The sequence below is a fragment of the Hypanus sabinus genome, chromosome 5 (genome assembly GCF_030144855.1).
Source record: "Hypanus sabinus isolate sHypSab1 chromosome 5, sHypSab1.hap1, whole genome shotgun sequence".
Taxonomy (NCBI): Eukaryota; Metazoa; Chordata; class Chondrichthyes; order Myliobatiformes; family Dasyatidae; genus Hypanus; species Hypanus sabinus.
In genome coordinates, this window is record NC_082710.1 from 75,354,929 (window position 1) to 75,378,788 (window position 23,860).

General features: G+C 42.7%; 2 protein-coding genes across 6 annotated transcripts in view; one reads left to right on the top strand and one right to left on the bottom strand.

Annotated features, from left to right (window-relative positions):
• Positions 1 to 7,275, bottom strand: part of LOC132394244 (tetratricopeptide repeat protein 39B) — a 411,030-nt gene extending 403,755 nt beyond the window's left edge. The window contains exon 1 of the mRNA XM_059970126.1: positions 6,918 to 7,275. Within this exon, the coding sequence (XP_059826109.1) occupies positions 6,918 to 6,993 (76 nt within the window). The 5' untranslated portion in view covers positions 6,994 to 7,275. The remainder of the gene's footprint in view (positions 1 to 6,917) is intronic.
• Positions 1 to 23,860, top strand: part of snapc3 (small nuclear RNA activating complex, polypeptide 3) — a 74,750-nt gene that overhangs the window by 18,219 nt on the left and 32,671 nt on the right. For all 5 annotated transcript variants that reach the window (XR_009512232.1, XR_009512233.1, XM_059970131.1 and 2 more), the window contains exons 2-4: positions 7,409 to 7,680; positions 12,779 to 12,856; positions 16,232 to 16,316. Coding sequence is in view for 3 of the 5 variants with exons in the window: in XM_059970131.1 (XP_059826114.1) it covers positions 7,433 to 7,680; positions 12,779 to 12,856; positions 16,232 to 16,316 (411 nt within the window). In the remaining 2 variants the exon portion in view is untranslated. The remainder of the gene's footprint in view (positions 1 to 7,408; positions 7,681 to 12,778; positions 12,857 to 16,231; positions 16,317 to 23,860) is intronic.

The window sequence follows — 23,860 nt, forward strand, 5'->3', positions numbered from 1 at the left end:
CCATAGCTTCCATATCCTTCCTATAATGAGGTGACCAGAATTGAACACAATACTCTAAGTGCGGTCTCACCAGAGATTTATAGAGTTGCAACATGACCTCTCTACTCTTGAACTCAATCTCCCTGTTAATGAAGCCTAGCATCCCATAGGCCTTCTTAACTACCCTATCAACCTGTGCAGCAACCTTGAAAGATGTATGGACTTGAACCCCAAGGTCCCTTTGTTCATCCACACTCTTAAGTAACTGACCATTAATCCTGTACTCAGTCTTCTGGTTTGTCCTTCCAAAATGCATCACCTCACACTTGTCCGGATTGAACTCCATCTGCCATTTTTCTGCCCAACTCTGCAGCCTGTCTATATCCTCTTGTAACCTTCCACCACCTACAGCTCCATCCACAACTCCTCCAATCTTCACGTCATCCGCAAATTTACTCACCCATCCTTCCACCTCTACATCCATGGTGGGGGAGTCTAGGACAAGAGGGCACAGCCCCAGGATAAAGGGGTGTCTATTTAAAACAGAGATGCAGAGAGATTTCTTCAGCCAAAGCGTGGTAAATTTGTGGAATTTGTTGCCACAGGTGACTGTGGAAACCAAGTTATTGGGTGTATTTAAGGCTAAGCTTGATAGGTTCTTGATTGAACATGACATTAAAGATTACAGGAAGAAGGCCAGGGCGGGGGGCTGAGGATGGGAAAAAAGGATCAGCCATGATTGAATGGCCTAATTCTGTTCCTCTCCTTATGGTCTTGATTCATTTCCATGGATGCTGGCTGACCTGTTGAGTTCCTCCAGCATTTTATGTTACTCTGAGTCTGCCGCTGGTTCCACAAGTTAAATATGCTTCCAGTCCACTGTTAAATCTAGTTCCTCCAGCAAATATTTTTGTAAAATTAAGTTGTTTTGATGATATGACTGATTTCCTTCAATAATACTTCAAAAGCTGTCTGTTTAAACTTTTCAAGTTTACTACAAAAAGTTACTCCAGATTTTAAAATCATGAGCAGTTCTGAAGGTTGTTGCATGCATGCGTGTTTATTTTTTTTCATTTCACACTATTTATACTTTGGCAGTTAGAGCTTTTCACCAGTCAGATAAAAATACTTCTTTATCCCACAATTTAATCTCATCAAAGTAACTTTTGTGATTGTAGCTGCAGCAACCTATTCCACCTCGTTGTTAGAGATGGTCAATCTGACACCTTTCTCCAGCATTATCCATCTTGTGTGGGAAGAATTGTCCCAGTTACATTCTTAGCTATCCAGCAGAAAAATCATCAGACATTAATTAACTTCCACAAGTTTCTTACATACATTCTGCCTCTCAACGACATCCAGACCCCAGGTGCAGTTTCCACATATGTGGTGTTAACACATGATTTTATCTCTCCAACATATTTTTTGACTGAATACTACTTCAAAATATAACAGCAGGAGTAACCTGTTGGATCTTCTCTACTTCACCTCCATTTCCCCAGACAATCTGGAGTTCAAGATTTATCATCTTCAACCTTTCTAGTAAGTACCTACAATCCATAGGGATAGAACTTTAGAATACTTAAGCCTCCAGCTGAAGGAATTCTTTCAGACTTCAATTTAGATATCCAACCTTTATCTTGAGTTTATAGCTCTTACTCCAAGGGAAGATAATCTTGTATCCATTCATCTGAGCTCCCTTGGACACTTGTGTTTGCAATCTTTTGTTTCAATCCAGATTACACTTCATTCCTTTGAACTGCAAAGAGCACAGGTCTGGTCTGATTTTAATGTTTTTCCATGAGACAACATGCTCATCTCAGGGATCAGTCAATAAAGGCAATGAGACTGAAACGGTACAGTTCTACAGATGAGTTATCACCACAGTTTATAAATTGTAGCATGATTCCCTACCCCTTCTTTATTGCATATTTTTCTTTTCTGTACAAAGACAGCAGGATAACAGGCCTGTGCCACCCAATTACACCCATGTGACCATTTAACCTACTAACCTCTACATCTTTGGAATGTATGACGAAACCAGGGCACCCACAGGAAACTCACACCATATATAACCATATAACAATCACAGCATGGAAACAGGCCATCTCGGCCCTCCTAGTCCGTGCCGAACTCTTAATCTCACCTCGTCCCACCTACCCGCACTCAGCCCATAACCCTCCACTCCTTTCCTGTCCATATACCTATCCAATTTTATCTTAAATGACACAACTGAACTGGCCTCTACTACTTCTACAGGAAGCTCATTCCACACAGCTATCACTCTCTAAAGAAATACCCCCTCGTGTTTCCCTTAAGCTTCTGCCCCCTAACTCTCAAATCATGTCCTCTAGTTTGAATCTCCCCTACTCTCAATGGAAACAGCCTGTTCACGTCAACTCTATCTATCCCTCTCAAAATTTTAAATACCTCGATCAAATCCCCCCTCAACCTTCTACGCTCCAATGAATAGAGACCTAACTTGTTCAATCTTTCTCTGTAACTTAAGTGCTGAAACCATGATGTGGAAAACACACAAACTCCTTTCAGACAGCAGCAGATCTGAGCCAGGATTGCTGGTGCTTAAATAGTGTTAGGTAACCGCTCCACTACAGTGTTGCCTTATTGTGTGCATTCTAGATTTCAATTGTTCTGATATCACTGAAAACTCTTCGATAAAATGTAGTTTTGGATAATTGCTACTTCTATTTAAAAAAATATTTTGCTCTGCTGTTTCAGCTGAGGATAAATACCTTTGCGTATACTATATTGGTCCTTAGCCACTCGATAAACGTACTGTTATGCCTTTATAATATCATAGAGTAATGCAGCAGGGATACAGACCCTTTTCCTCAACAAATCATTGCTGACCGTTTCATTCACATAGCTAGTACAAATTTCTTGCATTCATCCCCCAAACATCTGAGTCCCTGCCCTCCATGTCACTTTCTGAATGCTCCTCAAATGATGCCTTTGTACTTGCCTTTGTATCTGCACAATAAAAAGTTGCCCCTCAGTTCCCTTTTAAAACTTACCCCTCTCACTTTAAATCTATGTTTATTAGGTTTGTGGAAAAGACATGCAATATATCCTTTTGGCCGCTTACATTTCCACCTGGCATTTCATCACCAGTAAAAATCTCAGACTCAGCAATTGATCATTTAGATCCCTGTAGTTAAAGCCCAAGCAATACTACTTGCACCAAGCTCTCTGCCAATCAAAAATACAACCATGGGAACTTTCCTTCCCAGGCACACCAAGCTACGATGACTTTGCTTTATTGCATTATAACTTTTAAAAAAGGTCTATTATCACATACATAGTGAAGGACTCCATCATTTTCTCGAAAACTGATCCCAACGACAGGCCGAAATTGCAGCACCCAGGGAAATCCCACGCATTCTACAGAAAGGACTTACAGAGGACACTGGAACTGAACTCCAGAGTGCCAAGCTTTAATAGCATCCACTAACTGCTAGGCTACCGTGGTGCCTCTTTTTGGCAGTCAATTTCTCTAAAGCACAACAGCAGGGAACCACTGCTGGCAGTTGACCATATGCTTGTCCCATGTGTTAATCCAAAATCTTAAGAACCTGGTCCTCTGTACCTCCCTCTGCAACTGTATTCTTGGCTTTCTCACTGGACGACACAGTCTACGTGGATCAGAAAAAACATCTCCTCCTTCCTGACAATCAACACCGTGCACCTCAAGGATGCATGCTTAGCCTACTGCTTGACTCTTTCTTTCTATATCCACGAATGCATGGCTAGGTACACCTCAAATGCCATCTATCAAGTTGCCGATGACACAACTGATGTTGGTAGAATCTCAGAGGGTGATGAAGAAGGTTGGTTAAGCGCTATCACAATAATAACCCTGCACTCAACACTAGTATCACCAGCTAGTTAATTGTGGATTCAGGAAGAAGTCGAGCGAACACACAACAGCCCTCTTTGAGGATTCAATAGTACAAAGGGTGAGCAGTTTCAGTTTTCTGTGTGTCAACATCTCTAAAGACCTATCCTGGGCCCAACATACTGATGCAATGAACAGGCACATCAGTGGCTATACTTCATAAGGAGCTTGAAGAGAGTTGGTATGTCACCCAAGACTCTCGCAAATTTCTACAGATGTAATGTGGAGAGCTTTCTAATTGGCTACATCTCCATGGCCATGGAAGGGCCACTGCACAGACTGGAAAAAGTTACAGAGAATTACAATTTTAGCCAGTTCCATCATGATCACTAGCCTCCCCAGCATTCAGGACACCCTGAGAAAAGGAGATTCCTCAAAAAGCTGACATCCACCTAGTCTTTCAAAGCCTGAAGGGGTACAGTATGCCTCATGACCAACTCCTTGTGGTGTACAAACATGCTGGTTCTATCCCAGTCCTGTTCATCAGGCCTGCAACAGCTTGTGACCAAGTACTGTCCATCTTATCTGCAGCAGATTTCAGTGATCATCTTGGTAGCAGTGTAAATCCCACCTCAGCCCAGTGTACAACTGTTTCTATACAAACTGAGCGATGTAATCAACACACATGAAACAGCACTTCCTGTTCACTTCTGCATCATTTTGATGGATTTTAACCAGGTCAGTTTGAAAAAGTCCCAAAATAATTATTACCAAAAAATGATTTGTAGAACCAGAGGAACCAACACACCAGACCACTGTTACACCACCATCAAGAATGCTCACCATGTTATCCCATGGCCATACTAGGAAAGTCTGATCACTTCAGAGACTGAAGAGTGCAGCACCAGTAGTGAGGAAGAAGGTGGTATTGACAAGGGATGTTCAGGAGCGCTTATAGGACTGCTTTGAGTTGGTGGACTGGACTGTGTTCAAGGATTCATCTTCAAATCTGAATGAATATGCCACAGCTGACACCGACTTCATTATAACCTGTGTGGATGAGTGTGTGCCTATGAGAACTTGCTGTACATACCCAAATCAAAAACCATGGCTGAACCGGGAGATTTCGAGTCCACTGAGGGCTCGATCAGTGGCATTGAAGTCTGGCAACCCATAGCTGTACAAGGAAACCAACTACAGTACCACTGGTGGATGGCTATTTCAAGAGCTAAAGGCACAATTCCAAGTGAGCTTGGAGGCAGAATCGGATGCAAGACAACTCTGTCAGGGTTTGCAGGCCATTACTTCCTACAAAGCGAAACCCAACATCATGAATGGCAGTGATGTTTCACTCCCAGAGGAGCTCAATGTCTTTTATGCTCACTTTGGAAGAAAGAATGAAAATACAGCTATGAGGATCCCTGCAGCACCTTGTGACCCTGCCATCTCTGTTTCAGAGGCTGATGTCAGGCTGTCTTTCAAGAGGGTGAACCCCGGCAAGATAATAGACCCCAAAGGTGTACCTGGTAATGCTCTGAAAACCTGGGTCAGCCAACTGACAGGGTTGTTCAAAGACATTTTCAATCTCTCATTGCTACAGTCAGAAGTTCCCACCCACTTCAAAAGGGCAACAATTATACCAGTTCCCTAGAAGAGCACGGTGAGCTGCCTTAATGATTATCATCCAGTAGCACTCACATCTACGATGATGGAGTGCTTGAGAGGTTGTTTATAGATAGAATTAACTCCTGTCTCAGCAGGACCTGGACCCACTGCAATTTGTCTATCATCACAGTGTCCATGGCAGACATAATTCCATTGGCTGTCCTTCTGGACAATACAAATACCCATGTCCAGTATGCTGTTTACTGACTACAGTTCAGCATTTAACACAATCATTCCTGCAGTTCTGATTGAAAAGCTCCAGAACCTGGGCTTCTGTCTCACCTGCAACTAGATCCTCAACTTCCTAACCGGAAGACCACAGTTTGTGTAGATCGGAAATAACTTCTCCACCTCACTAATAATCAACACTGGCACACCTCAGGGATAGGTGCTTAGCCCACTGCTCTATTCTCTTTACACCCATGACTGTGTGGCTAGGCACAGCTCAAACACCATCTATAAATCTGCTAACGATACAACCATTGTAGGCAGAATTTCAGATGGTGACAGGAGTGAGATTTATCAGCTGGTTTAGTGGTGTCACAGCAACAACATTGCACTCAATGTTAGTAAGACCAAAGAATTGATTGTGGAATTCAGAAAGGGCGTGAATGAAGGAACAGACACCAGTCCTTACAGAAGGATCAGAAGTGGAGAGAGTGAGCAATTTCAAGTTTCTGGGTGTCAATATTTCTGAGGATCTAACCTGGACCCAATATATCAATGCAACTACAAAGAAGGAAAGACAGTGGCTATGTTGCATTAGGAGTTTTAGGAGATTTGGTATGTCACTTAAAACACTCACAAATTTCTACGTATGTACCTTGGAGAGCATTCTAACTGGTTGCATTACTAGCTGGGGAGACTACTGCACATTATCGAAGTAAGCTGCAGAGAATTGTAAACTCAGTCAGCTGTACCATGGGCCTCTGTAGTATCCAGGACATCTTCAAGGAATGATGCCTCAAAAAGGCAGTCCATCATTAAGGACCCCCATTACCCAGGGCATGCCCTTTTCTCAGTTACCATCAGGGAGGAGATACAGGAGCCTGAAGGCATACACTCAGTGATTCAGGAACAGCTTCTTCCCCTGCCATTCGAATCCAATATGGACACTGAACCCGCGAACACTATCTGAATACTTTTTAACATATAATTTAATTATATATGGAAAATATATATTATTTTTTCTATTATGATTTGCACGACATATGCCAGTGATATTAAACCTGGTTCAGATTCCATAGCTAATGACTAAGGACTTATTATTACCATCAGAGAGGAGCTACAGGAGTCTGAGGACATACGTTCCTCGTTTTAGGAACACCCTTCCGCCATCAGGACTTGTGAATGACCTATGAACAAACCCTTCAACACTACCTCACTATTTTATCACTACTCATTTAATTTTTAATACCTTTCTTGTTGTAGTTTATAGTTTTTTGTATTGCACCGTACTGCTGCTGCAGAACAAATTTCACGACATCCGTCATATAAAACTGATTTCAAAGCCGTTCTTCATTGTTCGATTAGTCACATTAGAACCGTCGCTCTAGCTGATATTTTTAAAATTCAAGCAAGGAACGCGGTAAACCAAGGGGTGATGGTGACTTGCATTAACTCCCTGGCGGAACGTTTCGCTTCTGGATCATGTCGGCTCTTAACACGACACGTTAACTGGCTCTCGCTCCACAGCTGCTGCCACACCAGCATTTACAGTAGTGTCTATTTCAAATTCTCAATCAATATCCCAAATAAATTTTAAATTGTTTTTCACTTTAATTACACCTTTGAAAACTCAGCCCCGAGTTTTCAAACGAACAGCGTCATAGGGAGATCCTGGCGCGGTTGGATGACGCAATCGTTTCCATGGAGAGAATTGAATTCCCACAATCCTTTGTGTTCCAGGCCACATTCCAACCAAATCAAAACATGGCGGCGGGGCCGAGCGAGGTCAGCACCGCCTCAGTGTCGGTTTTCAACAACGCTCCTGACTATGAGTTGACAGACATAAATACAAAATCTTTCAACGTCGGTTCCTTCGGCAGTCTGTGGCGAGAGAAACTAAAGAGGATGTACCTAGCGTTGGATAATAAAGAGGACGTGGAGATGGGGCAGCAGATGGTTGACGAGCTGGGCCTCCCGACGGACATGGTGGAAGAACTGCAGATGGTGTGCGGGTGAGAGCAGGATCCAAACACAGGGCTAGGGTGACTGGGGTAGGAGTAGGAGAGTGAATGGTAATAACACCGTTGCTTTGGTGTGATAGAACTACAGATGTGGGAGCGAAATCATGATAGTACACGGAAACATCCTTTCAGTCTAAAATGTCTATCGAGGGTCTTCTGTGTACAAATTCCACATCCCATATGAACCCTTCTCAGATCTGCTTCTACCAACGTCCCCAGCAGCGTCTTCCAGACACCTGCCACCCTCTGAAAAACTACTTCGTAGATCACTTTTAAAATTGCCTACTCTCACCTTAAATATATGCAAAATATTTCTGTCCTGGGTAAAACACTCTCAATTTATATACTTATGTTGGCCTATACAACCTCGTATGCTCCAGTGAAAACCATCCAAGTGACCAAACGAAATGCTGAAGGAACTCAGCAGGCCAGGCAGCATCCATAGAAAAGAGTACAGTTGACATTGTGGGCTGAGATCCTGCATCAGGACCGTTTACCCAACGTGTAATAGTTAATAATTTCAAATGTAAGCAACATTCCTAGTGAACCACTTCAATATCCCTGAATGTAGCACAGCACAGTAATCTAAAAGTGGCCTGATCAGTTTTCTACAGCTGTAATGTACCTTACCAACTTTTATACTCAAGGTCGTGACTGATGAAGGAAAGCATGCCCTGCACCACCTTTACCAGCCTATCTACTCATCTTGCATTTTCATGGACGCAACCAAGTTTCCCTCTGTATATCAATAACCCTAATTGAATTTTATACTTCTGTTTTACTTTGAAGTTCAACATGTTACACTTGCCCAGATTTGTCATTTGTCTGCTCAAGTGATCAATATGCTGTTGTATCGATTGGACTTTGCCCATACTGTGCAGTGCCACACAAAATTCACCCCTTTGGTGCACTGCCTTCTTTCCCTAATCCTGTTTCCTGAATACTCCGATAAAATCTCTATGGATTCTCCAAAGGTGCTTCATGCCCTTCTGATTTCCTCTTTGAGAACATTCCTTTACCCCCATACTCCTCCAGGGATTCACTGGATCCCGGCTGCCTGTAGCTGACCTGTACATTTCAAAGGAGGGATGAGGAGAGGTGATAGGTGAAACATGAAGAAGGAGGAATGAAGTGAACAGCCAGGAAGTTAACTGGTGAAAGAGATACAGGGCTGGAGAAGGGGGGGGGGGGGGGAGGAATTCACATAGAAGATGACAAACGGTCATGGAACAAAAAAGGGGGGAGGAGCACCAGAAGGAAGCGATGGGCAGGCAAGGAGAAAAGGAGATGGGGAAGGACGTTAGCATAAGTTTGAGAAATCGATATTCATGCCATCAGGTTGGAGACTACTCCAATGGAATGTAAGGTGTTGCTCCTCCAACCTGAGTGTGGCCTCGTCACGACAGTGGAGAAGGCCATGCATGAACATATCAGAATGGGAAGTGGAATTAAAATGCCACTGGGAGATCATGCTTTTTCTGGCAGATAGAGTGAAGCAATCTCCTAATCCATGTTGGGTCTCATCCATATAGACGAGGCCCCATGGAGCACCAGACACTATATGACCCCAACACTCACAGGTGAAGTGTAACCTCACCTTGAGGGACAGTTTGGGGCCCTGAATGGTGGTGAGGGAGGAGATGTAGGGGCAGGTGTAGCACTTGTTCTACTTGCAACGATAAGTGTGAGGAGGGAGATCAGTGGGGAGGGATGAATGTACAAGGGGGTCATGTAGGGAACAATCCCTGCGGAAAGCAGAAAGTGGAGGTGGATGGGGAGATGTGCTTGATGGTGGGATCCCGTTGGAGATGGCGGAAGTTGTGGAGAATTATGTGCTAGATGCAGAGACTGGTGGGGTAGTAGGTGAGGACAAGAGGAACCCTATCCTGGTGGGGTGGCAGGAGAATGGGGTGAGAGCAGATATGTGCGCATTGGAAGAGATGCGGTTAAGGACAGTGGTAATGGTGGAAGAAGGAAAGCCCGTTTCTTTGAAGAAGGATGACATTTCCTTCGTTCTGAAATGAAAAGCCTCACCCTGAGAGCAGATGTGGCAGATATGGAGAAATTAAGAAAAGGGTTGGCATTTTTACAAGTAACAGGGTGGTAGTTCAGGTAGCTGTGAGAGTCTGTGTTCCTCCTGCAGTGAGAGTCCTGGGTTTGCAATAGACAAGTTAAAGAGGAGGGAGGTGTCAGAAATGGACTAGGTAAATTTGAGGGCAGGGTGGAAGTTGGAGGCAAAGTGGATGAAGCCTACGAGTTCAGCATGAGTGCAGGAAGCAACACCAATGCAGTAGTCAATGTGATGTAGGAAAAGTGGTGGATGGACTAGATGTCAAACAGGGAGGCATAGCTGGGACCCATTACAAATGTCCATGGCGACACATTTTGTTTGAAGGAAGTGGGAAGAGCCAACGGAGAAATTATTTGGAGTGAGGACAAATACTGCTAGGTGGAGGAGAGTGGTGGTGGACGGGAACCTACCACCCTATGGTTCCTTTACTGAGAAACAACCTACTCCAAAGAAACATAGCACACTGTTTCATATTGTCAAAATGCCATTTAGAACTTAAACCTATTGATCAGTTCAGTCCCTTTCCATAACTGTCTTAAAACTAATAGAAGTGAGGTAACAGGTCCCAAAGTGCTCCCTTACTGTCACCACAGTCACTTGTCCTATTCTATTACCCAAAAGTAGGTTGAGATATGCCTTGCCCATTTGTAGGGCCCACTATATGTTGTCCAAGGAAACTTTCCTGAACGTGATTAACAAATTTCACCCATCTAAGCCCTAATAAAAAGTCACAGTATAAGTTAAACCCTATTATTCCTGCAGTACTTTACAGTATCCCTATAATTTTACTCCTCTAATTCCTGTTGACTATTTGGGGGCCCATAGTACAACCCCAGCAAAGTGATTATCTGCTTCGTACTCACAGGTTCAGCTATAGATCCTCATTGGACGATCCATCAGTAATTTCATTTGTGTGCTTCTGTGCCAATCCCCTTAATCAAAAATACAATTCCCCACCCCTTCTCACCTCTACCCCACCTAAAGCGCTTGTACCCTGGAACATTAAGCAGCCAGTCCTATTCCTTCCATAGCCATTTACTATAATGGAAATAATATCACAGTTATAATAATATAATAATAAAAATAATATAATTTACCAAGCTGTAAATTCACCCACTATTACTGTCAGACCTCTTGTATTGAAGTTAGTGCATTTAATTCACTTGCCTTTCCTTGCTTCCTGCTGTTTTTCTGCCTGTCCTGTATATTCAGCTTGCTGTCACTGACTGTGTCATTTTCCAACATCATCCCAATTGCAACAACACGCTGGAGGTTGGTCAGCATCCGTGGAAACAAACAGTCAACATTTCAGGCCGAGGCCCTTCGTCAGGACTGAAGAGGGAGGGGGCAGGGGCCCTATAAAGAAGGTGGGGGAGGGTGGGAAGGAGAAGGCTGGTAGGTGCCAGGTGAAAAACCAGTAAAAGGAAAGATCAAGGGGTGGGGGGAGGGGATAGGCAGGAAAGGTGAAGAAGGAATGTAGGGGGAAAACACTAGTAGAAGAAGGCAGAATCATGAGAGAGGCAGAGTGAAACTGGGATGGGGGAAGGGAGGAGGAGGGAATTGTTCATGCCAAGGGGCTGGAGACTACCCAGACGGTATATGAGGTGTTGCTCTTCCAACCTGAGTTTGGCCTCATCACGGCAGTAGAGGAGGCCATGTATGGACATAACTGAATGGGAATGTGAAGCAAAGTTGAAGTGGGTGGCTACCGGGAGATCCTGTCTGTTGTGGCAGACGGAGCGGGGGTGCTCGACGAAGCGGTCCCCCAATCTGTGTCAGGTCTCATCGATGTAGAGGAGGCCGCACCGGCAGCACTGGATGCAATAGATTACCCCAACGGACTCAAGTGAAGTGTTGCCTCACCTGGAAGGACTGTTTGGGGCCTTGAATGGTGGTAAGAGAGGAGGTGTAGGGACACTTAGATCTGTGGGGAGGGACGTGTGGACCAGGGAGTCGCGGAGGGAATGATCCCTGCGGAAAGTGGAGAGGAGTAGAGAGGGAAAGATGTGCTTAGTGGTGGGGTCCTGTTGAAGGTGGCGGAAGTTGCGGAGGATAATATGCTGGATCTGGAGGTTGATGGGGTGGTAGGTGAGGACAAGGGGAACTCGGTCCCTGTTGTGACAGGAGGATGAGGTGAGGGCCGAAGTGTGGGAAATGGAGGAGATGCAGGTGAGAGCATCATTGATGACGGCAGAAGGGAAACCACGATCCTTAAAGAAAGAGGACATTTGAGATGTCCTGGAACAGAAAGCCTCATCCTGGGAGCAGATGCAGCGGAGATGGAGGAACTGGGAATAGGGAATAGCATTTTTGCATTTGGCAGGGTGGAAAGAGGTATAATGGAGGTAGTTATGAGAGTCAGTGGGTTTATAGAAGATGTCAGTGGACAGTCAGTCTTCAGAGATGGAGGCCAAGAGATTAAGAAAGGGGAGAGAAGTGTCTGAGATAGACCAAGTGAACATGGAACAATACAGCACAGTACAGGCCCTTAGGCCCACAATGTTGTGCCGACCCTTAAATCCTGCCTCCCATATAACATCCCACCTTAAATTCCTCCATATACCTGTCTAGTAGTCCCTTAAAATTCACTAGTTTATTTGCCTTCACCACTGACTCAGGCAGTGAATTCCATGCACCAACCACTCTCTGAGTAAAAAACCTTCCTCTAATATCCCCCTTGAACTTAAGTTTTGCCATTCATTGGTGCTTGCCCTGCTAATCACAAACATTGGAGACAAAATAAAGATTTCTTGTATTTCTGAAAACAAGTATCTAATTTGGCAAGATACTTCAAAGTACCATAGTATTGTATTATTGTAATTACGCCTTTTTCAGTAAATTTATAAGAAGGCTGTTTAACTCATGTTGAATATCAGCTGTCTCGCTCACTTCCAGTTTTCTCAATCAGGACAAATTTCATAGCAGTTGATACCTCAGGAGGACATAACTAATAGAGTTTCCATTAGTAGTTTTGTATTTGGAATGACTTACTTGCAATATTTTGTTTGTTTTGAACAGCATAGATACGCTGGATTGCTCAGAGAAGACACCCAGTACAGATGTCATTCCTCAAGATACAGATCTGATCACATTACAGTATGTTTCAGTTTACTTTTTAGTGTTTAAAAACATCAGTAATTCTAACTATTGACTTGAAGGGAATTTTCAATCCTAAAATAGTGAAGGAAATTGAGGGCAAATGTTTAATATCCATGTGTGGCGACCCATTTCCTGGCACATCCGAACCGACTCACAATTAGATAGCCTACGGGGGTTTGCGAGCACAGAGCTTTGGAGCTTCTGCGCCATGGGGGGCAGGTTGAGGGAGGCTTAAAAGTGAGGCTGAAGATTTCGAATAAAGTTTTTTCCTTCGACTGCAGTTACCGACTCCGTGTCGTAATTTTAGCGCTGCGTGTAGCACACTGCTACACATGCATCCTTAAGAGTCAGGGAGCCAAGTTAGCCATCCTTTCTAGATTATCTGTTAAACCTGCTGTTTCCCTGCCTTCATCTTCTCAGTAATAATGGATACTTCTCAATCCTGCAAGTAGGATGTGATCTTAATTTGTTTTTTGTTTATAGGGTTTCTTAAATCACTGGAATCCCTGTATTATATGGAGAGTGTCTTAATCCTCTTCCCTATTACATAGAAAATATGATTGCTCAGAGACTGTTTTGTCCAGATTCAAGCAGATTGCCTGGGATTAAAGGCAATGTTTATATTTGACTGGTATCTGGGATTCCCTGTCTGTCTGTGGTGCAAGTTTAATGAGGCAGTGGCAGGGTGAAGATGCAGGGTTGTCAGCATTAGGAATTCCTAGTTGAACAGGACTGGTAACACTGGGCACCCGTGCTTGTTGATTTTGGCAATATTCCAATAATGTAAATTTTGTTAATGCAAATATAGTAGTTTAATCCCTGTAATTAATTTTTTGTAGTTTTGTAGCAGCAGCTGTTGTGTGAGATTTTCCAAGAGCGAGGAGGCTACCTGAGGATAAGCAGTGATTTGAAAACCGTCGGCTTCATCCCTTTTTCCATTCGATGGCCTCTCAGTCTCTGATGTATCACTTGGTCTCTAATTCGGTTCCTTAAATCCCCATTCTCAGGACTTGCTTTATCCTATCATTAAACTGCCAACAGCTAGCCTAGGAAAATGATGTGCAGCTTTTCTGTGAAATATTTAGTGAAGGGAGGAAGTCTGACAATCCAAAACACTTGAGAGGCACATAGTTAGTTAGTTAAATATATATGTTTTTTAATCCAAGATTGCTCCCTATGGTTTTTGTTTTAGATTATTTACATGATTGTTCTTCTACTGTATTCTTTTTCTCTGTCTGGGCCTTCCATGTTCCAAATTAAGAAGCAGATCGAGTGTTAGGAAACTGACGTTTTATCGGTGCAACTGGCTGTTGTATCATGATGGATGCAGCTGCTCTGTGGGCCATTGCTCTGCGGAGTGATCTCAGGCAAGATATTAGAAGCTGCAGAGAATATTATAACTAATAAAGAGTAAACCCAGCTAAAGGGTTCTCATGGTGATTTGGAGTCTTATTTAACTCCTGCCCTGTCTCTTAACCCTGTCAGCTTCTAGCTGGATACGCACAGCTAAATTGTTGATGCTCCCAGGTGTATCAGGAGTGTATGTGCAACACTCCTGTCCAATGATGGCCCAAGTAGCGCCCTTCTTAACCACAAAAATTCACTTAGTCCTTGGTATCAAGTGTCTTATAACCACCAATTCCTTGGGCTGGTAGACACTGCTAGCTTGTACAAATCAGCATCTCTTGGTTCTTTAAAACAGTAAATAAGACCATAAGATATAGGAGCAAAATTTGGCTCATCAGTTGCTACTCCATTTCATCATGGAAGATCCAATTTTCCTGTCAGCCCCAATCTCCTGCTTTCTCCCCATAACCCTTCATGCCCTGACCAATCAAAAATCTATCAACCTCTACCTTAAAGACAAAGCTCCCTGTGGCAAAAAATTCCACAGATTCACCACTCTTTGGCTAAAGAAATTCCTCCTTATCTGCATTCTAAAAGGACATACCTCTATTCTGAGGCTGTGTCCTTTGCTCTTAGACTCCCCTACCATAGGAAACATCCTCTCCACATCCACTCAATAAAGGCCTTTCGCCATTTGATAGGTCACCTCATTCTTTTGTATTCTAGTGAATACAAGCTTAGAATTATGTTTGTGAACCTCCTTCAAATCCTCTTGAGATTCAGCACATCCTTTTTAAGATGAAGGGTCCAAAACTGCTCACGGTACTCCATGAGGCCTCACCAGTGCTTAAAAAAATCTCAACATTACGTCCTTGCTTTTATAGTTGAGTCCTCTAAACTGAATGCTAACATTGCATTTGCCTTCCTCATCACCGACTCAACTTGCAAGTTAACCTTTAGGAAATCTTACACAAGGACTCCCAGCTCCCCTTGCGCCTCATTTTTTTTTGTATTTTCTCTATTTAGAAAATAGTTGCCCCTTTAATGCAGATGATTGCGAGGTTTTACACTTTGGTAGTCTTACACAGTGAAGAGGGCACAGTACTGTAAAAGGTTTGGTAACCACTGCGCTATCGTACCTTCTCTCAATCCAAATTCCAGATTGAGTAATAAATCCAGTTCTGAACACTTGGACTGAGGAATTAACAGGAAGAATGGTGAAGATCTGATCTCACTACAAAATCGCTTTGAGCTGAAGCTGAGGTTCAAAAAGTCATACCAAGACTCTGAAGGCTATCCTGCTTTGTGGAAAAAGGCCAAGCTGTTCTTTGTTGCTTGTTGAATATTATATTTGTGCAGAACGTTCTCTGTGCAGTCGCCTATCTTCTTTAAGGGCAACGTAACAGTTGTCCTGAGTGACATTCAGCCTGACTGATATTGAGAACCTGATATCACAGCACCAAGCTCATCATTGAAAGGTGAAAAAGCAATGCAGCAGTGAATACTTGAACCTCTGATGTACACACTTAGATTGCTGATGAAAGTTGTTTTTACAGGAATTATCTAACTTTATTTATAGTTTTCAATAGATTTGAATTATTTTTGTAATTATTTGTCACTGCTTTGAATTAGCCCCTTCATTGTGTTTCATAAATCAAAATTCTTTCCAGATTTTATGTAATGGCCAGAAAGGCAGAAGGAGCACAGGGGATGTGCCCTCAGAGCTAAAGAGGTGGTAACACTCCCAAAAAAAAATTTTGGAACCACTAGTCTAAACTAACAAATGATGTAAAATAAGTAGAATGTGAAAGAGAAACACAGATTGTTTAGATTAATATATGCAGGTTGACATAAACTATTGGCCAAAATAAAGCAAGCATTGTAAAAATTTCCTTTTGAAGAATGAGTAACATTTAGAATGCACTTCTGCAGAAAATGTGGAATCATTTGGAGGTTGTGAAAGTCATAACTGTTTGCTTTCCTGTGGAGCAGTTTCAGCTTATTGTGAAATTGTTACTTTTACAGAATTCGAAAGAAAGTAATTGAAAAGAGAGAGGAACGCTTGGTATGTGACCGTACTTGTCGGCAAGAAACGTTTGCACATGAGCATGTAAGCTTATTTCTCATAAAGATATTTACAATATTTTTAGTAGGTTAGTGGTGGCTGCTTGACTACTGTAAAGCAATAAAAACTGAATAAGAAATAAAGGTCTTTGATTTTTATTTCAAAGTCAAAGCTATTCTTTATTCATGCTTTCTAACCCCACAGTTCCCAAAAAGACATTGGATTGTGGAGCGGGCAAGAGTTCAAAAGAAGTGAGCAGAGGTAATTAGGATGGTCTGTGCGCCATAGTACCCGATGAGATGCTGGATTGTGTATAATGGGGCAGTTTGCAGGAGCCATAAGACATTGGAGCAGAATTAGGCCATTCAGCCCATTAAGTCTGCTCTGTCATTCCAACATGGCTGATCCCTGATCCCTTTAAACTTCATACACCTGTCTTCTTGCCATTTCCTGACCAATCAGGAAACTATCAACTTCCACCTTAAATATACCAACAGACTTGGCCTCCACTGCAGTCTGTGGCAGAGTATTCCACAGATTGTCTACTCTCTGGCTAAAAAAAATTCTCGTTATCTCGGTTCTAAAGGGTCGCCCCTCAATTTTGAGGCTGTACCCACTAGTTCTGGATATCCCAACCATAGGAAACATTTTCTCCACATCCAACTAAACGAGTTCTTTCGACATTTGGTAGGTTTCAATGAGATCCCTCCCGCATTCTTCTAAATTCCAGTGAGTACAGGCCCAAAGCTGCCAAATGCTCCTCATATGTTAACCCCTTCATTCCTGGAATCATCCTTCTGAACCTGCTCTGGACTCTCTCCAATAACAATGCATCCTTTCTGAGCTATGGGGCCCAAAACTGTTGACAATACTCGCGAGCAGCCTTGCTAGTGTCTTATAAAGGCTCAGCATTATCTCTGTGCTTTTATATTCAATTCTCCTTGAAATAAATGCCAACATTGCATTTGCCTTCTTTACCACAGACTCAACCTGTAAATTATCCTGGGAGTCTTGCACAAGGGCTCCCTCTGCACCTCTGATGTTTGAACCTTCTCCCCATTTAGATAATGGTCTGCACTATTGTTTCTTTTACCAAAATGCATTATCACACATTTCTCAATACTATATTCCATCTGCCACTTTTTGCCCATTCTTCCAATTTGTCTAAGTCCTGCTGCAATCGCGTTGCTTCCTCAGCACTACCTACCCCTCCATCATCCACAAACTTTGCTGCAAAGCCATCATTGACAAACAATGTGAAAAGTAGTAGTCCCAATATTAACCCTTGCGGAACACCAGTGGTCACTGGCAGCCAATCAGAATAGACCCCCTTTATTCCCACTCACTGCCTCCTGGCTGTCAGCCATTCCTCTATCTATGCCAGTATCTTTCCTGTAACACCACAGGATTTTATCTTGTTAAGCAGCCTCATGTGGCACCTTATCAAATGCTTTCTGAAATTACAAGTAAATAATCTACTGTTTCTCCTTTGTCCATCCTGCCTGTTACTTTCTCGAAGAACTGTAACTGATTTATCAAGCAAGATTTCCCTATACAGAAACCATGCTGACTTTGACTTATCATTAGTCCCCAAATATCCCAAAGCCTCACCCTTAATGATAGACTCCCAACACTTTCCCAGCAACTGAGGTTAGGCTAACTGGCCTATCATTTCCTGTCTTTTGCTTTCCTCCCTTCTTAAAGAGTGGAGGGCAATTTGCAATTGCCCAGTCCTCTGGGACCATGCCAGAATCAAGTGATTCTTGAAAGCTCACGACCAATGCATTCGTTATTTCTTCACCAGCCTCCCTCAGCACTCTGGGATGTAGTCCATCTGGTCCAGGTGACTTATCCATCTTAAGACCTTTGAGATGGTCTAGCATTTTTTCCTTTGTAATAGCAATGGTGCACACCCCTGCTCCCTGACACTCACGGACCTCTGGCACACTGCTAGTGTCTTCCACAGTGAGGGCAGATACAAAGCCAATAAAAAGAAGCTTGTGTTTCAACAGAATGACCATTTTGGGAGTGGCCCAGTGTTAGAGCCGCAGAGAGTTCAGGTTTTGGTGATGAGAGGCAAAGGCTATAGGAAGTTTTTTTTTGTCTAACTTTTCTTGCTTTCTGCACGGTTGGAACAGTGGGGATGGCAGGCAGGATAGTACAATGCTCCTCTTGCGGGATGCGGGAAGGCAGGGAACTATGACTACTACACCCACAAGAAATACATCCAACTGCAGCTTCTTTCAGATCATATTAACAAATTGGAACTGAAACTGGATAACCTCCAGAAAATTCAGGAGGCTGAGGGATTGATCATATAGAGAGATAGTTGTCCCATAGGAGCAGGGCACAGGTAACTGGGTGACTATCAGGATGGAGAAGGGGATAGTCAGCCAGTGCAGAGTACCCCTGTGGCCATTGCTCTCAACAACATATATGACTTTAGATACTGCTGTGGGGTGGGGGGAATGAACTAGCAGAGGAAAGCCACAACTGTCAGGTCTCTGGCACTGAGTCTGACTCTGTGGCTCAGAAGGGAAGGAGGAGAAGAGGCAAGCTGTAGTAATAGAGGATTCCCTGGTTAGGGGAACAGACAGGAGGTTCTCTCAATGAGAACAAGATTCTCAGATCGTGTGTTGCCTTGGTGCTTGGGTCAGGGACATCTAGGTGTGAGTCCACAACATTCTGAAGTGAGAGGGGAAGTAGCCAGAGGTCATGGTCCACATCAGTAATGAAATGGCTAGGACGGGTGACGAGGTCCTGCAAAGTGAGTCAAAGAGTTGGGTCACAAACATGAGAGAATTTGCTGATGCTGGAAATCCAAAGCAACACACACAAAATGCTGGAAGAACTCAGCAGGCCAGGCAGCATCAGTGGAAATAATAAACAGTCAATGTTTGAAGTTTGATCAGTTGTCTATCCTGATGAAGGGTTTCGGCCCGAAACATCGACTGTTTACTCTTTCCCATAGATGCTAAGGGGAAAGTGTAGGAAGAGGGAGGGTTTCACATTTTTGGATCACTGGACTCTCTTCAAAGGAAGGTGGGACCTGTACAGTTCAGACGGTTTGCACCTGAACTGGAGGGGGACTAATATCCTTGCAGAAAGGTTTGCTAGTCTTGCAAAGTCTGTGTTTAAACTAGAGTTGCAGAGAGATGGAAACCTAGGCACAAGAGCAGATAATAGAGTTTTTGTGGGGAAAGATGTTAAACCTACATATGAATCAAAAGGTTGACCACAGTGGAGCTTATGTTCTGAGTTGTGTATACTTCAATGCAAGGAGTATAGTGGGAAAGGCAGATGAGCTTAGATCAGCACGTGGGAATTATGAACATTAGTGAGACTTAGCTGTGGGAGAGGCAGGAGGGGCTTCACTGTTCCTGATTTCTTTTCGTTCAGACGTGATAGAGTGGGAAGGAGTAAAGGGGGAGAAGAGGCTTTACTAGACAGGGAATATGTCACGCGAATGCTCAGACAGGACAGTCTGGAGAGTTTGTCTACTGAGGCTATATGGGTGGAACTATGTAATAAGAATAACATGACCACATCAATGGGATTATGTTATCAATCACCCTACTATCCACGGGATTTAGAGGAGCAAATTTGTAAAGAGATTGCAGACTGTTGCAATGAAACAACAGATTGTGGTAACAGTAATTTTAACTTTCCATATATTGACTGGATCTCCCACATTGTAAAAGGGCTGGATGAGATAGAATTTGTGAAATGTTTTCAGGGAAGTTTCTTTAATCAGTACACAGAGGTCCCAGATAGAGAGAGTGTGATACAAGATCTAAGAGGGAATGAAACAGGCCAGTTGATAGAATTTTGTGTAGGGGAGCACTTTGCATCTGGTAGTTGTAATGCTAAGAGTTTCAAAGTAAATATGGAAAAAAAATAGGTCTGATTCTCAGGCTGAGATTCTAAATTGGAGAAAGCCCAATTTTGATGGCGTCAGAAAGGATTGAGCAAACATCGGGAAAGGTTTTTTTCCTGCAAAGTTGTACTTGGTTGGTGGAGGCCATAAAAAGTGAAATTTTGAGTGCAGAATAAGGCTTAGGAAACTTAGGTTTTCGACAGATATTAAGGTCCTCGCTAGAAAAAGGTGTGTAGAAAAAAATAAGAATGGCAAATAAAATACTTGAGGATAAGAAATGCAGAGAATGCTTAAGTAAATCAGGAGGGCTAAAAGAAGGCATGAGGTTTTTCTGGCAGACAAGAATAAGGAGAACCCCAAGGGCTTCCACAGATGAGGGTAAAAGGATAGCAAGGGACAGAATTGATCCTCTGGGAGATCAGAGTGGCCATCTCTGAATGGAGCCAAAAGAGTTCAGGTGATCTTAAATCATTTTTTTTTGCTTCCGTGTTTACTCAGGAGAAGGATGCAGCATCTATAATAAGGAGGCAAAGCAGCAAAATTCAAAGGAACTATTTGAAAGCAGTCCATTAGCTAGACTAGATGTCTGCGCTGATCTTGTTCATTTATAGTCACTCAAAGCAACATGGCAGATGAATTCCTCTGTCGATAACTGGTAGGAACTAATACAGTTTTATAGTATGTAGTAGTAGTATTGAGAGTATTCTAAGGTATTATTCAAATATATAATTTGCTACTCAGTAGTTTGTCTTTTTATACCTTTATACCTTTCCACGAAGCTTCGGCTATTTGGGTCAAAATGTACTGGTCCCAGTGAATCCCATTTAACCAGGATCCACTATATTTGGATAGATTAGAGATAGAGCTTGGCCTTGTGCAGGGAAGGTCGTACCTAACCGATCTGTGAGATCGATTAGCTAGCTGAGTGGTATTACAGCTACAACCTTGCACTCAACATCAGTAAGGCCAAAGAATTGTGGACTAAAGAAAGGGCAAGATGAGGGAATGCACACCAGTCCTCGGTGAGGGATCAAAAGTGGAAAGAGTGAGCAATTTCAATTTCCTGGGTATCAGCTTTTCTGAGGATCTTTCCTGGGTCCAACATATTGATGCAGTTACAAAGAAGGCACAATAGTGGCTCTATTTCATTAGGAGTTTGAGGAGGTTTGGTGTGCAAATTTCTAAGATGTACTATGGAGAGCATTCTAACAGGCTGCATCACCATCTGGTATGGTTGGAGGGCAGGGACACTACTCAGTATTGAAATAAGCAGACAAAAGCTGTGAACTCAGTCATCACGGGCACGAGCCTCACCAGCATCTTCAGTTGAATTGAATTGACTTTATTCAACGTGCAATGCTTCAAAAAGGCGGCATCTATCATTAAGGATCCCATTACTGTGAATATGGCCCTATTGGGGAGGCAGTACAGGAGCCTGAAGAGGGCGCACTGAATGATTTAAAAATAGCTTCTTCCCCTCTGTTATCAGATTTCTAAATGGACATTGAACCCATGAACCTCACTACTTTTTTCTATTTTTAGTCTGATTTAAATTAACTTTTTATATGCAAGAAAAAGTTTGTGAACCTTTTACAGTTACTTGGTTTTCTGCATTTATTACTCATAAAATATGGTCTGATCTTCATCTAAGTTAACATAATAAACAAATACAATCTGCCTAAACGAATAAAGCACAAGCAATTGTACTTTTCATATCTTTATTGAATAATTTTTAATCATTCACAGTCCAGGCTGGAAAAACTTTGTATTTAATAACTGGTGGAACCTCCTTTAGCAGCAGTAACCTCCACCAAACATTTCCTGTCACTGCTGATCAGACTTGCACAGTGGCAAGGAGGAATTTGAGATCATTCCTCCATACAAGACTGTTTCAGATCTGGAATACCTTGCATGAACAGCCCTCTTCAGGTCATCTATGCAACAGCATCCCAATTGGGTTAATGTCCGGACTCTTAACTTGGCCATTCCAAAACACGAATTTTCTTCTTTTTCAACCATTTTGTTGTTAATTTACTCTTGTGTTTTGCATCATTGTCTTGTTGCATCATCCAACTTCTGTGAAGGTTCAGGTGACTTAACACTACCCTGACATTCTCCTGTAAAATGTCTTAATACAATTTTGAATTCATTATCCCCTTAATGGTTGCAAGCTGTCCAGACCCTGAAGCAGCAAAGCCTAATGCTCCTTCCACATGCTTCACTGTTGAGATGAGGTTTTGGTATTGGTGTACAGTGCCTTTTTTCTGCTAAACACAGAGGTGTGCATTTCTGGCAAAAAAGTTCAACTTTTGTTTCATCTGTCCACAGAATATTGTCCCAGAAGCATTGTGGAACATCCAGGTGTCCTTCTGCAAACTTGAAGTGCAGCAGTATTTTTTGGAGAACAGTGGTTTCCTTTGTGGCCGTGGTGTGCCACAGGGATCAGTACTGGGTCCATTGTTATTTGTCACCTATGTCAATGATCTGGATGATAATGTGATAAATTGAATCAGCAAATTTGCTGATGATAGAAAGATTGGAGGTGCAGTGGACAGTGAGGAAGGTTTTCAAAGCTTGCAGAGGGATTTGGACCAGCTGGAAAAATGGGCTGACAAATGGCAGATGGAGTTTAATGCAGACAACTGTGAAGTTGTACAACTTGAGTACAACTTTGGAAGGGCAAACCAAGGTAGAACATACAAGATAAACGGTAGGGCACTGAGGAGTGCAGTAGAACAGAGGGATCTAGGAATACAGATACAAAATTCCCTAAAAGTGGCGTTACAGGTAGATAGGGTAGTAAAGAGAGCTTTTGGTACATTGGCCTTTATAAATCAAAGTATTGAGTATAAGAGTTGGAATGTTACGGTGAGGTTGTATAAGACATTGATGAGGCCAAATTTGGAGTATTGTGAGCAATTGTGGTCACGTAATTACAGGAAGGATATTAATAAGGTTGAAAGAGTGCAGAGAAGGTTTACAAGGATGTTACCGGAACCTGAGAAACTGAGTTACAGAGAAAGGTTGAATAGGTTAGGACTTTATTCCCTGGAGCGTAGAAGAATGAGGGGAGATTTGATAGAGGTGTACAAAATTATGATGGGTATGGATAAAGTGAATGCAAGCAGGCTTCTTCCATTGAGGCTAGGGGAGAAAAAACCCAGAGGACATGGGTTAAGGGTGAAAAGGGAAAAATTTAAAGGGAATATTAGTGGGAGTTTCTTCACACAGGAAGTAGTGGGAGTGTGGAATGAGCTGCCAGATGAAGTGGTAAATGCAGGCTCACTTTTAACATTTAAAAAAAACTTGGACAGGTACATGGATGAGAGGGGTATGGAGGGATATGGTCTAGGTGCAGGTCAGTGGGACTAGGCAGAAAAAATGGTTTGGCACAGCCAAGAAGGGTCAAAAGGCCTGTTTCTGTGCTGTAATGTTCTATGGTTCTAACACAATTCTTGTTCAATATTTTTCTTATTGTGGATACATGAAGAAAGACCTTAGCAAGTTCTAGAGATTTCTGTAGGTATTGTGCTGTTACCCTGGCTTTTTCACCTCCTTTAGTGTTACACGTCATGCTCTTGATGTGATCTTTGTAGGATGCCCACTCCTAGGAAAGAGTAGAAACACGACTGAGTTTCCTCCCATTTGTAGACAATTTCCCTTATGGTGGACTGATGAACACCCAGGTCTTTAGAAATGCTTTAGTACCCTT